We start from the raw sequence: 16,200 nt of genomic DNA on the forward strand, positions 1-16,200 counted from the left end.
AAGTGGGTGAAGGGAGATGTCGGACGGTGTAATCTATGAAATAATAATTTATAAATTATCAAGGGTTCATTGGTGAGGGGGGAGTGGAGAGGGAGGGGGGAAATCAGGAGCTGATACCAAGGGCTCAAGTAGAAGGCAAAGGTTTTGAGAATGATGAGGGAAACAAGTGTACAAAAGTGCTTGACACAATAGATGTATGTGTGGATTGTGATAAGAGTTGTACAAGCCCCCAATAAAATGATTTGTTTTTTTAAAATCTTGCCTTTTCTTAATTAGCAAGGGAAATTGACTGAACGATTTTGACTTTGTAGAATTAAAATTTGTTGTCGTTAAATCCCAGAAGGAAGGGATTAAGAGAGCAGTGTCCCACTGGTGGTCTGCCACATAAAGGGATTGCACTTTGAAGAAGAGAAGTCACGTGTCATCAAACCAAGAACCCTCAGACCTCCCACCCAAGCCGCCGGGCCAATGTTTCCTCACAGCTCCAGGTAAAGAGTAAAAACACAGAAGTGACTAGACACACGTACATACAAAAGAAAGAGCAAGGCTCACTCTTCATACAGCACATAACTAACCATTGTGAGTCTTTTGAATTTGTATTCCTGAATAAAAACTTAGAAAGTGAAAGTACAATCAGAATTTCTTCCAATCTCGTCATTCCTGGGAAAAGACCTCCACCTCTCCATCCTCTGTCTGTGGGAGGACATGGGAATTCACACTGGCTTGCTCTAGACCAGCGGTTCTCAACCTTCCTAATGCCACATGACCCTTTAATACAGTTCCTCTTGTTATGGTGATCCCCGCCCCCAACCATAAAATTATTTTCGTGACTACTTCATAAGTAATTCACAGCAGTAATTTTGCTACTGCTGTGAATCAGGCAACCCCTGTGAAAGGGGTTGTTTAACTCCCCAAAGGGGTCGTGACCCACAGGTTGAGAACCGCTGTTCTAGAATCACTCTCATGGAGTGGAAGAGGTAAGACACACATGCAAAAACTATATGCCCAGATGAAGCTGTTCGGCCATAAATAAAGAGCTCCTACTGCTCCCCTAAGAGCAGAGGAACCACTTTTGGCTGAGGATCTCCTGGAAGCAGCCTGGAGGAGGTGGCACCTAAGCTGGACATCAAGGAAACAATGATGGGCTCTGCATGCCAAGGGCATAAGGCAGGCAGAGGTCAAGGAGGGAAGAACATGAAGTCCAGTTTGGCCAGAGAAAAGGCCCATGAAAAGCAAAAGGGAATCAGAATAGACGGTAACCTGTGACCAGGTCCTGCAGAGACTCGAATGGTGGCTAAGGATTTGGGCTCATCTGGAAGAACAGGTTTTTGTCCAAGAGGGTAGCCTTGGGCAGACAAGCACTCACAGAGCATGTATGACAACTATGTGCCAGACCCTAGGCTACCATGATGAAGAACACATACCCCTGCCCTCAAAGGAAGACACAATCAGTAGACTGGAAGCAGGGGAGAGGGGATTGATGGGAGAACCCCAAGGGGATGAGGGAAGGATTTGATGGGGGTAAGATAGTTAAAGTTTATTGTGCCATCCTGGCCGATAAACACATGTGGGGTTAATTGAAGGGCGGAGAGATAAATGGCTCAGTGAGCCTCACCTTTCTAGTTCTCAGGTCCCTTGCTTTCTGATGGTCAGACCAGGGTGCAGCTGCCTTAGCCAGTTCCCTACTTCAGCTGGCCAGGTTCACTTCCTGTAAGACATCCTTGAGGAGAAGCCACAGGGACCTACCCTGATGCAGCCCTGGGTGCTGGAGCAGCCATGTGGAGACCCCTGCCAATGCTGAGATGCTTACACACTTCACTGACTCGGCTTTCCTCCTGCAGTCAGCGTCATTGAATGTGTTGTGTGAAAAGGAGGAGGTCTTTGTGGATTGGTGTCGGACATATGGGCTAATGTTGGACTTGTGGGCTTGGGCAGCACTGGGTTGCGATGTTTTCTTGATGTGCACTTACCCTTTATATGAAACTCTCTCTTATACATATGAGTTTTTGTGGATCTGTTCCTTTAATGTACCCATACTAACACAGGGGGTACTTAATTAAGTAAACTCAGGGGAAGTGAGTTTATATCTTATATTAGAGGCATGGAGTTCCAGTTCAAGACACCTCACATGCATGTGTTGCTATGATGCTGAACAAGTTTCAGTGAAGCTCCTAGACCAGCAGTTCTCACCCTGTGGGTCGAGACCCCTTCGGGGGGTGGAATGACCCTTTCACATGGGTCGCTCGATTCATAACTGTAGCAAAATGACAGTTATGAAGTAGCAACGAAAATAATGCTATGGTTGGGGGGGTCATCCCAACATGAGGAACTGTGTTAAAGGGTCGTGGCATCAGGAAGGTCGAGAGCCACTAGGTTAGAATAAGAAACATTAGGAAAAAAGACTTGGTGATCTACTCTTGAAATCAGCCATGACGCCTCTAGAGCTCACAGCAACACACCCCACCACCAATCATGGGGATGGCCCGTGACCGATTAGGGTTCCTTAGGAATGAGGAACTGAATGATGAAAACTGACCGTAACAAAATACATATATAGAAAACAAAGAGCTGTTTTCACCTGCAGGTGAGATTAGATCTACTTACTTTTCCCCCGTATATCCTAGAATTTTGTCTTCCCTGCATCTCTTCTACACCTCCATAGGTGGGGAACAAGGTGGGTATGGTAAGACTGTGCATCAGATCTATTGGAAGTTCTACTGCCAGTCTGGGTAGCTCATTTATCCAAACAGTAGTTATCTTCTGACTGCCTCCTGACCTGAGGGGCTCATCTTCTGACCCTGTAGCTAACCATGTTCCCCTGATATTCATGAGGGTTTGGGTGACTAATTCTTCAGAACAGGACAGCTTATTAGTCATAGTCTGTTCTTAGTCTGTGCTGAAACATGTTCACTTCCGGTGACCCTGCTGGTATTTGATATACCAGTAACACAACTTCCAGTATCACAGCAACATACATTCCACCACAATTCAACAGACTAGCAGATGAGTGTCGGGAACCCCAATAACTATACTTTTTTACTTACCCTCATAAGCTCATCTCTCTTTTTTCATAGCTCTATTGATCTTTGTTTATTGCTAACAAAAGAGAAAAGTTAAGATGCTTCCCTGCCCTTCTCCACCTGCCACGATTCCTTTCTCCATTTCAAGCTGTCCAAGTCCCAAGTCCAGTTTCCTGTCCCAAATCCTGTGTCTTCCAAAGACAGCAGACACCACGAAAACCCATTCCCTTGACTACAACTGAAGAGCACACAAGCCTTGGTTTCATCTAAGGGAAAGACAAAGTGGGACATGGGATTGTAAAGATAAAGAACTGAAAGCCAAGGTAATCCACTACACCGAACTCCATGTCATGGCTGGTTGGCTTTCTCTAGCAGCACTGAGATGACTGACTGGGTGCAAAACAGGAAAGTCACAAAATTGTACGGATGCAGACACAGGGTTTCACTGGGTTGAAATCCCAGCCAGACAGTGCACGTGAGGTAAGGACTGACGTGAATGGGAAAATCCACACAGGTGGGCAGCTGAGAGATGCTGGAATGTAGCTGATCAGCTGTGGGAAATTAGGAGGAAAGAAAACTGGACACTTCTTTGAGACCCACGAGCAGGCATGAAGTAGGAGTAGTTATAGAACATCGTGCAGGTCAGGAATTAAGCTTTGAACGAGGCAGCAGGAATTGGATTTTCCTAAGGCAGCATAGGTTGAAGATTGACAAAACCCAGATTGGAACCCTTGGAATGAGCGGTTGAAGTAGAAAGTGTGTGAAGCGCCCTAAGATCCAGAGAGATTCTGAAATGTTGGGGATTGAAATATGAGTTATTCTATGATCCCTGATCCTCCCTGGATTATGGAGAGGAAAAGATAAACTTACGTTCAGGTCATAAAGACTTGGTAAACACCCCAAAAGATTAGTTTAGACGGATGGCTTGACCTTTTAAAGGAGGCAGTGCATTGAGAAGATAGAAGGGAGCTGGCTCGGAATTCTGCAGCAGGAGGGACTCAGAGGTCAAGCTCCTGGTTTAGCTACATGGTGTACGGAACGTGAGAGATGGGCAATCACCACTGGGGAGGCCTATACGGGAAGTAGCTAGGATCCTACTCAAGGTCAGATTCCAGCTGAGGCAAAAAGTGTGAAGTCAAGACATGAGACTGATGGGCCATGAGAGGACAATAAAGAGGATTGGGTGGGAGCAGTCACTAGTGGATAAAATAGGAATAAGCAAGTACAGAAAAACCAAGCAGTGGGAGATAGATGGCTGAAGAGCAGAGATGGTGCAGATGACAGCCACTGTCTTTCATCTAGAGCAGCGGTTCTCAGCCTGTGGGTCGCGACCCTTTCACAGGGGTCATCCGATTCATAACAGTAGCAAAATGACAATTATGAAGTAGCAACAAAAAATACTTTTATGGTTGGGGGGTCACCACAACATGAGGAACTGTATTAAAGGGCTGTGGCATTAGGAAGGTTGAGAACCACTGATCTAGAGACTTAGGATGACAGAGTAGCTGGAAGTGACCTAATCTCAAAGTGCCTCATCTTTGAAGAAGCATGGGCCCAATATCAGAGAGAAGGAATCATCTGAGGACAGGCAGCAAGGGCCTTGTCAGAATAGGACCTATCTCTCAGCATGCGAAGCTGCAGGGAGGCCTGGGGGAAGGTGTGTTAGGGACTGTTTTGAATTTCACCACCTTATATCTGACATTTAATGAGTCTGGTAATGATGATGATAAATCACACCAATATTGAAGACAACCTCAGGAGAGAAAAATGTCTGCATAGTTCAAAAGCTGGGCATCAATTCCATGTTAGCAGACCTAATCCTTTTATGCTTGAGAAGTAACTGATTTGTGAAAAGCCCAATGATAATGAACCTTGGAGTACACACGTGCCAAAGTCAATCAGAACAGCATGTCCTCTTCAACATGCAAGGTACGTGCATCTGCCATGTGCCTCGGAACAGAGTCTAAGTTATTCCAGTGAGCATGTTCCTGTTATTTTCAACAGACCATAAGCTTGCTTTCTGGTTAGATCGCAAAATCTTTGGAATACTCAAGGAGCACAACTGCATTTGACCAAGATTACTCACTAACAAAGGAATGAACAATCCAGACTCAAAAGGCTTGCTGTTGAAAAACATTATGCACATCGGCCAGAAACAACACGGCCCGGCTCCTACAACGAACGCACAAGCAGCTCATTTTTGATCAGCATAGAAGAAGACAAGCCTCTGTAGGCCCAGAGGTTGTGTCCATGTCCTGACACCAGACATTTCAGAAGTTGGTATACACTTTCCAAGTTGAAAACGATTACATAAATAACTTGGAAGCGTCAAGTGATATTTCTAAGGCCTGCCAACAGTTTAAACCACAAAGAAGCTTCTGGCCAAGATATTCAGGAGAAGTTCAGGAGAAGAGACGTTGAGAAAGATGCACTTGCAGCACACAGATCTCTCCCCTTTGTAAAGAATGCATAAATCAATAGTCAAATGAAGGGAAAATTAAGTTTCTCAAAATAATATAAGAAAAAAGATACTTACAGGAATGTTAGAAACAAAACTGCACAAAGACTTCATTATTAGCATATTATTGTTACTGCTTGTATTAAAAATCCATTCAAGCATTTCTCTCATACTTTTCCTACCCGCAGATTAGATATAAAAATGTCTTAACTGAGCTTAAGGACAAAGAACAGACACTTGGCTGTACTAGGACTTGACTGTGATCTTGGGTAAGACACTGTTCCTCTCTGAAGCTCAGATTCCTCACCTGTAAACCCAGAATCTCTAAACTGCCTTCCAACTCTGACATGCTGTGCTTCCAGACGCCTCTCAGGGCCACACACTCAACTCTGTCTCTCTGGCAATGGAAATGGCACAGAACATACAAATATTCATTGGAGAGGAATCACTGAAATAAGAAATCAAACCAATGGATGGTTGTATTAGTCTTGGTACTTTAGGGAAATAAATCCACAGAAACTCATGTTTAAGAGAGAGTTTTATATAAAGGTTAAGTGTACATCAAGAAAACATCCCAACACAGTGCTGCCCAAACCCACAAGTCCAACATTAACCCATGAACCCATATGTCCAACACCAATCCACAAAGTCCTCCTCCATCTCACAAAACACATGCAATGACGCCAACTGCAGGAGGAAAGCCAAGTCAGTGAATGTGTAAGCATCTCAGCACTGTCAGGGGTCTCCACACAGCTGCTCCAGCACCCAGGGATACATCGGGGTAGGTCCATATAGCTTCTCCTTGGAGATGTCTTGCAGGAAGTGAGTCTTGCCAGCTGAAGCAGGGAACTGCTAAGGCAGCTGCACCCTGGTCGGACCATCACAAAGCACGAGACCTGAGAACTAGAAAGGTCAGGCTCACTGAGCCATTTATCCCTCAGTCCTTCAATTAATCCCACATGTGTTTATAGGCCAGGATGGCACAATAAACTAACTACCTCAATGGTCAATAACATCCAAGGAAGGAAGAAAAGACCCTTTCTTGGTCAACTCTGACTCCATCTATGATGTCATTACTCATTACCATTGAGTTCTTCCAAGTCATAGAGACCCTGCCAGACAGAGTCGAACTACCTGAGAGGGTTTCTCAAGGCCACACCTTTCCCCTGGTGGGTTCCAACTGCTGGCCTTTGTGTTAGAAGTTTAGCACTGAACCTTAACCACTGAGCCACCAGGGCTCCTTCCATGATGTCACCATGCAGTAGAATTGACATACTCCATGTTTGACAAACAGAATGATTCACACCAGAATTGGGATTTGACTTCACGAAAGTCATAAAAAAGATACTAGAAGATTTTAGGTGTCAAAAATGAGTGACTAGGCGTGGGGAGGGGGTGTGTGTGTGAAAAAAGAAGAGTGGATAAATTGTACAACATTATGAATGTGATGTGTCACTAGATTATACATGGGGAAAATGTTGGCTTGGAAAAAGTTTTGTTATATGTATTTTTGGTACAATAAAACAACTTTTTAGTGAATAGGATAAAGTTGTTGTTGTTAGGATAAAGCAGCAGGAGGCAATTTGAAAATTAAGAGGCCACTAAAACGGTATTAGATCAGAACACAGGCAAAGCACTTGAAATATTTTAAAACCATGAATCCAGTTTGCCAACCCAGGGCTAAAAGGACTTCACCAGCATCAAATTAAGATGTTTCTCTTCTAAATGGTTTCAAGCTGATGGGGGAGTCATGCTAGGTTAATTTTAGGAAATTCAGAATTCCATATTTACTAATCATAGAACCTTGTCCAACATACTCTTGGAATTCCAGTTATTTACTTTTGGGGAAGTGGGAGCAGGATGAGGGGCTTTTAGTGCATTACATCCCCAAAGTGTCAACAGCCACATGATGCAAGCATTTATACACAGGAAGACAATTCATGGGCCATAGAAAAATGTACACAAGGTACTCGTGTCTGAGCCACCTGCCTACATTTCAAAATGGCCATTCCCACTGTCACCAGCACTCAAAGCCAACAACATGACCTTTTTTATCACAATGTGATTGTCAATTAGGAGGAAGAATATTACAACAAATCCACCAAGTCTTGAAAGACCACCTTCTACAATGTCCTGTGCATAATACGTACTCATGAATGAATGAGGGAATGAGCATACAAACATTTGTACAAAACAAAGAGTCTCCATAACTTATAAAAATGAACAAATAAGTAATCTCTAACTGAGAAACACTAACACTAAATCTATCAAAGACTTTTACATCAGCCACCACCGTGTTCATATCCGGTCCCAAGTTCAAAGCTCCAGTGAGCTTATGGAAGGTAAGCATGGGAACACCTCTCCGTCATCCTCTTCCCACAGAAACGAGACCCAGGCAGAGCAGGGCCGAGCAACTCTCTGAATCCTGCCTTTGTCAGTGGCGGGAGAAGGGACAAATTACAGAACTTGAAACTCAGCTTCCTAGAACCAACCAGCACTCGGCCGCACATCTATGAGCAGGTCCTCTGTGGAATAAAACCCAAAAACCACTATGAAGAATGACAAACAAATCTACCCCAAAGGCTGGCTGGCTAATAATTTTTTAAACCGCAGACTCCCTCACTGGTCATTGTTCCCACACATTTTAACTAACTCATCGATGAAGAAGAACACAACAGCAGGACAGGAGGAAGACTAATTAACAGCCTTCGCTATATGATGACACAACCTTGCTTGCTGAAAGTAAGGACTTGAAGCACTTGCTGGAGTGCAGCCTTCGGTATGGATTACAGCTCAGTGTAAAGAAAATCACAATCCTCACAAGCGGACCAGTAGGCAACCTCATGATGAAGGGAGAAAAGGTTGAATGGTCAAGAATTTCATTTTGTTTGGATACACAATCAATGCTCATGGCAGCAAAAGTCACGAGGCCCTTGTTGAACACATGGCCTTAGGTAAGTTAGCTGCGCAAGCATTGCAAAGGAAGTTGGTTGCTTTGAGCACTACGGAACGCCAGGGCCAGGCCATGGCATTTTCAATTGCCTCACCTGCACGTGAAAGTTGCACACGGAACTAGCAGGACCGAAGGAAAACTAATGCATTTGAACTACGGTGTTGGTGAAGAACATGGAAAGTACGATGGACCGCTGAAAGAACAAACCAATCTGCATTGGAAGAAGTAAAGCCAGAGTGGGCCTGAGAGGCAAGGGTGGCAAGACTTCACCTCATATACTTTGGATGTGTTTCCGGGAAAGACTGGTCACTAGAGAAGAACACCATGCTTGGTGAGGTTGGGGAGGGGCCAGTTAAAAAGAGGAAGACCCTCCACAAAGCCCTCCACAGTGGCTCTATCAAAGGGCTCAAACATAAGATAAATTCTGAGGATGGCACAGGACCAGGTAGTGTTTTGTTCTGATGGGCAAGTGATGGTTGAGTCACAGCAGCTCAATGGCGCTGAACTACAATATGGCTGATCACACAAAATACTGAAGCACGATCATTTTAAGAGTTCACGCATCCAATGAGAAGCCAGTCCCATTTTGATTTCTGCTATCATTTTTAGGTGACTTTGAAAATATTGTGATTCTGATTTTAAAACTCAGGGAAGCAAGCCATCCTGGTAGATTCCACAGCTAACTCTAAAATGCTAAAGGAGCTGAGGATGAGCTGATAAAATAACACATTAATAATGAATCATGCTTCTTAGTCCACTAAAGTCCCGAAAGTATTATTGACTATGCCAGTAAAACAAGATTTTTAGGAAACGAGATAATTGTCTTATCCTAGGGTGGAGAAATCTGGGTTTGGCATTTAAGCTGTTGTTATTTTGCAATAACCATCTGGGTGCCCTTGGGTAAGTCATTTGCACTTTCAACATCTCTGTTTTCTTGACGTGTAAACTGAGGCATTTGAGCCAAAATCTGCACCAGGTGCAACGTCGTACAATCCTCTAACAGTTTACTGAGCTGCTGGCAAGACCACCCCGATAATCAGAATGATCCAATTAACAGCCTGCAATATTGAATATTTCAGTTGCAGTTCCAAAACCCAGACCAGTGTAGAGTAGAAGGCTCTCCGCTCATAAGACACCGTCACTTTGTTTTTAAAAACACAAGAAGAATCTGCCCCCCCAAAGAAGCGGAGTGACTGTGCCACAAGATCATTAACGGCAGAAGGAAGACTCAGGTCGCCCGGTGAGTCCTACTGACACCAAGGCACACGTTACCCAGTAGATTCAGAGCGGGTTCCTTCACGAGAAGCTGCTGAGGTCCCCATATAATCCGTAATATGCCTCTTATGGGTCTCATTAAAAGCAGCCTACCTCACAGCTGTGCTTTACTGGTCTCCCGGTTCTTCATTTTCCAGACACCTAATCCAGGAGACAGTCTGAAGGTCACCATGAAAATCAGACCAGGATAAAAGACTTCAAAAGTCCCACAGGAGTTGTCCAAAAGTGGCAATATCTCTGCCCCCTGCGGTTGCTTTCCATTTGATCAAATGACTATTTTCCAGGGTAACGTTAGGGGACACCGGGTCAGTACCGACTCATAGCAACCCTGTGGTCCAGGGAATGAAACACTGACCGGTCCCGTGCCAGGAGCACAGTTCTTGCCAAGCTTGAACACGTGGTGGTGACCACTACACTGTTCCATCTTATTTAGAGGCATCCTCTTCTTGTTTCAATCAAGAATGGTGCTCTTCGTTGGGGATGGGTCCTTCCTGATACCGTGTCCAAACACGCGAGACAAAGTCTATCATCCTTGCTTCTAGCTGTACTTCTTCCCCGACAGACGGTTTTGTTCTTCTGGAAATTGATGGCCTGTTCGAAAATCTTTGCTACGATTCAAATGCATCTAGTCTCCTTCAGTCTTCCTTATTCATGGTCCAAGGTTCACATGCATCATGAGGTCATGGAAATACCATGGCTTGCATCAGGCTCATTTGCTTTTTACAAGAGGTTTTTATTTTGCAGCAGATTTGTCCAAAGTAATAAGTGTTTGATTTCTTGGCTGTTGCTTCCATGGGTGTTGATTACGAATCCCAGTGAAATAAAACTCTTGGCAGCTTCAATCTTTTTTCTGTTTATCATTTTATAGGCCCCAAATTCCAAACTCACCACCATCAAGTCAACTGACATAGTCGGTTACCCACTGGGCTACTACTGCAAGGGCAGCGGTTTGAAACCAGACATAATGATGTGTGAAAGGAGTCAGACACAGATGATGCATGCTGTATGATTCAATTCCAACAGAATTTAAAATGAATCGGCAACACTCATTTACAGAGACAAAAATCAGAAAAGAGGTGACTAGTAAGGTAGGGGATATTGACTGTAAAGGGGCAAGAGGGACCTTCTAGGATGGTGGGATTGCTCTAGTTCATGAGCTGCATGCATGGTGATCATGCAGAAGCAAATATATCTTTCGAATGCCTCAAGTTCTATGCTTCACATATGTGTGCACTGCACTGAATGTTATGCCTCAATAAAAAAATTTAATATTTCTGTGGGTCCCCTAGTATAAACAGAGATATGCTGCTTCCTTTAGCGTAAGCATATATGAGATTCTCTAAATTGAGTCTTTAAAAAATAATATAATTAGTAATAATCAAGCAACCTGTTGCTTTCAAGTTGACTCCAAGCCAGAGTGAAACTGTGTCTCACGGGACTTTCAGCGGCTGATGTCTCAGAAGTGTCTCCCCAGACCTTTCTTCCGGGTGGGCTTGGGACCATTTGATTAGCAGCAGAGCATGTTAACTGTCTGCATTACTCAGGGAGTTCAATTATTAGTAATAAAAGTAACTCAATTGACTCTTGTAATGCACCGGGCCCTATTCAGGAAAGGTTACAGGAATCATCTCCTTTAACCTTCAAAAGACCTCTGTGAGGAAGTTGCTATTCATATCTCCATTTCACAGATGAGGAAACAGACACAGAGAAGGAAAGACACTTGTGCAAAGTCACACAGCAAATCAAGTGGCAGAGCTGGGGCTGGAACTCAAAGCAGTCTGATCCTTAATCAAATTTAAAAGGTTATTCTACACAGCAGCACACGGGGATTTTTAAGTGAGCTACTATTTGCTCAGTTCCATCTTCTCCCCATTGCCTGAGAAGCTTCCTGACACGACCATGTCGTCTGCAGTGTCAGGATTTAAAGAACGTCCAAGCAAGGGCTGGGTGATGGGCTAACGGCTGATTGAATCCCTGAGGTCCACCATGGGCCCCTACGCCTAGTTTGGTCAAGGGACCCATTTTCTTTGCCTTTAGCAGCGCAAGGCAGGAGCTATTATTGGCTTGTTATATTTTTACCTTTCCTCTCCCTTAAAAGAAACACACAATGGGGGCAACACAGCATGTTTTCATATCCTGTTCACTCTGGACCTTTCCAGAACACCATGTCCTAGGACAAAATTTCCACAGCATGCCACACACTTTTAAGATGTTTCAAGCCTTTTATAAAGACTAGAGCAGCTTGTTTTCCTCTTTTTCCAGATTTTTGTCTTTATTATACCAAATTCAAGGTAGCAACATAACCCAGAGGAGGCATAAGCCACCCATTAATTATAAAATATAGAGCTCGGATTTTCTGAACTCCCTCTTTTATTCTATGCTGTCCTCTCGATTTGTTTTACTGAAGTTCTTTTTGAACTTTCTGAAACTTTTTTTGAACTTTGCATGAACACCTACTGGATGACCGATTTCTATATTAAAAAGAGCCATACCTTGTAAACCCTCCAAAAATCCCCTATAGAGAAAATCCTAAGGTGATTTCATGGTGTTTTCATCTCTATTACCAAAAACAACAACAAAAACCACCCATAGGTCACTTGCCAGAGAGTCATTTGCTACTCAGGGCAAGCCCATGTGTGTCGGGCTAGAACTGTGCTCGGAAGGTTTTTAGTGGCTGATTTTTTGGGAGCAGATCACTAGGCCTTTCTTGTAAGATGCCTCTGGGTGAGCTTGAACCACTAACCTCTGTGGTTAGCAGCCAAGGGTGGCAACCGTTTACATCATATAGGGATTCCATTAGCAGCCAGGCCCTAACATCTTTCAAAATTAATTCCATAATGTAGATGCCAGGTTACCCCTACTCCCTCCCCAATCCCCATAATAGCTGTTGTGTGGCTAACTTTTCAGGTAATTTGAAAAAAATACTTCCATTTTTCTCACCCTACTCTTACTACATGATGACCTCTATAGCCCTCTAACTCTGTCTGCTAATCCATTAACTCCTGCCCTCATTGCAGCCCCAGCTTCAGGGCTAGCCTTAGTAAGGACCAAACTCCAGAGGTGCCTGCCTGTGACGTGGGCAGCAGACTTCTCACCCATCTTTTATGCTCCAGTCTTCCCTGAGCTCAGTTATACTGCTCAAGACTTTCATCTTCCTCACACGCTACTATCTGGGATAGTTCCAGCCCCATCCAGGGCCTGACTCCACCCTCTGTAGCCACGTGGAGATCGACCCTATGTTGACAGAATGAATTTCCCAGAGCTGTTCCTCTGCGTTATAAAAACCCATGCCAGTGCATCAATATCAACTCATAATGACCCTACACATGGTTTCTGAGAATGTAGATCTTTACAGAAATAGACAGCCTCATCCTTCCTCCTTCTTGTAGTTAGCAGCCCAATCACATGCCTAACCTGCAGTGCCACCTGAGTTCTAAATAGGTCCTGCCTAAAGCAAGCCCACAACTTGCTAGCATTTGATTGCATGAGGAGAGTATAGCTGACCTCAATCGCTGGGTCACCTCCGTCTGCCCCATTATGGGTCCCAAGAAGCTAATTCAGTCCAGTTCTCAGCCTTCCGCTAGTTGCCAGAATCCATTGTGATCCTACAGTATCTCACATCCATCCACTGTTGATCCATTGGCCCATGAATTCAGGTTTTATCTAACAGAAAATGCTGCATTTGGAAAATTTGTCACTCTGTTTCAACGAAATGTGAGTGACTTCAAAAGCCAATGAAATGTCCCTTCATACCCAAGAGACTGAATAGTGTCAAAAACTCAGGAACTGATGAGTGTTAGCAAAGATACAGAGACACTGGAAGCCTCATCCACTGCTGGTGGGCTTGTCAAATGGTGCACCCACTGTGGAAAATAGTGGATGCTCAAAAAGTTACACGCAGGAGTGCCACAGGACCTAGCAACTCCACTCCTGAGGACGTGCACAACTGAGTCGAAAGCAGGGGCTCAAACAGGTACAATGTTCACTCTAGCATGTGTACACATATCAGATGGTAAAACCACCTCAGTGTCCATCAACAGATGAACGGATAAACAAATCAGGATATGTATGTACCTGTGCATTATTGATCTCTTGATGGATTTTCTTAAAGGACACAGGAAGATCCCAGGGGCTTATCATAAAAGAGGTTTTAAGAAAACTGAAGCTGCAGCAATGAGAGCAAAAGGCCAACAAAATTGTCCTGAAGGGTTGGCCTTTGTTTGTTTCTCCGCCACCACCAGGCACCTGCTCGTTCCTCAAGTGCCACAAGGGCTATATTACGAGATCCTGTGGCAAAATGTCCCAACATACTCTCACATGTATTTTACCATATTTTTTAAAAATAAAAGAAATAAATGCTTTGGCTTTAGTGCTGTAATAAACTGATGTGAATTCAGAATGGCCAAGTACGGCCTTATTCTCTCGTGAGCCCTCATGAAGTGACGTAAACACATGCGTTTAGCAACTTTCTGGAAATAAAAGCGGATCTAGCAAGGAGAAATAAAACAGTAACGGGTGATATTGGTAAAATAAAATCTAGAGGGGTAAAGAAAGTAATGCTTACTCAGAAAACAGAACTTTGGGAGTTTTAAGAAATGAATAATAAATTTGGTGGTGGTGAAAAACGAATTCTGGTGCAAATAAGAAAAACTGATTCTGAAGCAAATGCTCCAATTGGAGCAAGAACCACCCGTATTCGGCAGGACATTACCTGCAAGCATCGGCGATCCAGAGGTCTTGAGACTTCTCTAAACTAAGTGTCGAGGACTACTGTACTCGGTTGCACCAAGGGGAAAAGAGTTACTGTGAGGTATTCGGGCGTTTCTTGCCCTTGAGCAAATGGCAGACCCAAAGCTAGATTTTTTTTTTTTTTTAACCTTCTCCTTACCTGGTCATCATAGCGATAAGTGAGGAACTGCTCCCCTGTCGTATCTTCCAGAAAGCTTCCTTGAGGAGACAGTGCAAACTCCGGAAGGAAATAAGCACCAGGAGACTTCTCTGCGGTGGCCTGAAAGGCAAAGCCACTTGGTCACAAATAAGACCCAGTGAAGTTCCCCTGACAGGCAGACTCTGAAAGGAGCTATGCCAAAGGAATTCACCCACCAGAAGTTATGCCAATGAAAGGGGAGGGAAGTGCCATCCCTTTACAAAAGCCAAGGTAAAGATTCCAGGTACCTATGTTAGGGGACTATTAGGCCAGGATATCACACTCTTTCATTTCCCAATGAGCGTATATGGTATTCCCGGACACCCACCTCGCCCCAGTCCCCACCTCCACCTCCCAAGAGTTTAATCATCATGGAGTGAATGGGAAATTCTCGGGGAGGCAATACCAAAGGTTACCGTGCTTAGCTGGGAGCACAAAGGTTGGAGGTGTGCCTCCACACACAACAAGTCCAGCCCCTGGAGAATGAGCGGGGACACTGTGCTGGTGAACAAATAAAACAGAACTCTTCAGCACAATCTGACTGGCCTTTTTCTCCTCAATGCAACTTTCAATTTTCCCCAAACCTCCTCATGACAATCCCCTGTGGTCATCCTGTGCCCTTTACCAAACTCTATCAGCTACCCCTGAAAACTCTGCCTTTGAAAACCCTAGGGGCACCATTCTACTGACACACGGAGTCATCATGAACTGGAAGTGGCTCACCAGGAACCGCTGCTGGGGGTGGGTAGTTAACCTGCTAAGTTTTGATGTTTAAAACCTGTGATTTCAGTTTGTTTTCCATTTGTGTGTGTTGAGAGAGAGGTGGAAACCAACCTTTCTTTCCATACTACAAGAGAAATGCATGTCCATTGTAGAAACTTTAGAAACTAAAGATGACCATGAAAAAAAAAAAAAAGTTTAAATCACCCATGCATCCTTCGGGAAGAGTCCCAATAGTGTGGTGGGTTATGAGTTAGGCTGTTAACCTCAAAGTCAGCAGTTTGAAACCACCAGCCACCCTGTGCTAAAAAGAAGAGGCTTTCCACTCCCATAAAAATTGAGCCTCGGAAACCCCCAGGGGTGGTTCTACTCTGTGCTATAGGGTCACGACCAATCAGAATCATGAGCTGGCGGGGAGTTTGAGTTTTGAGTGTGAACCCTTCAACCTGTAACAACCACTTTTAATGGCTTTGGTAGAGATCCTTGGAAGTCTCCCAATACTTTATTTATTTTAAAAATTCAAGCTTACATAAGCATGGACTTTGAAGAACGTCTCCATTTGGTTCAAGGAAGGCTCATCTGATTCATTAGACTTAAATACCAATTGCTATGGACTAAAAGGAGTCAGGAGGAAGGACATGATCTGTTAGAGAATGAGATATCTTAGGTAGGATGAGCCCACCCCCACCCCACCCCCCCAATCCAGGGAGAACCTGTCTTAGGGAAAGTTTAAGGAGGCAGAGTCCTTGCCCAGGATCATTGCCTTGATTGCGTTGAGGTAATGAGGGATGAAGGTGACCTTACTTAGCACCACTTGACCAAAGGCATTGATCAATGCCTCTGCCCC

At 44.2% G+C, this 16,200-nt stretch overlaps 1 protein-coding gene across 1 annotated transcript in view; it reads right to left on the bottom strand.

Moving 5' to 3' along the window:
- ADAMTSL3 (ADAMTS like 3) overlaps window positions 1-16,200 on the bottom strand; it is a 411,606-nt gene that overhangs the window by 348,697 nt on the left and 46,709 nt on the right. Inside the window, exon 2 of the mRNA XM_045286295.1 lies at window positions 14,595-14,714. Within this exon, the coding sequence (XP_045142230.1) occupies window positions 14,595-14,714 (120 nt within the window). The remainder of the gene's footprint in view (window positions 1-14,594; window positions 14,715-16,200) is intronic.

Source organism: Echinops telfairi, unplaced genomic scaffold (assembly GCF_000313985.2).
Source record: "Echinops telfairi isolate 266 unplaced genomic scaffold, ASM31398v2 ScPeMD7_7;HRSCAF=31, whole genome shotgun sequence".
In the NCBI taxonomy this organism is placed as follows: domain Eukaryota; kingdom Metazoa; phylum Chordata; class Mammalia; order Afrosoricida; family Tenrecidae; genus Echinops; species Echinops telfairi.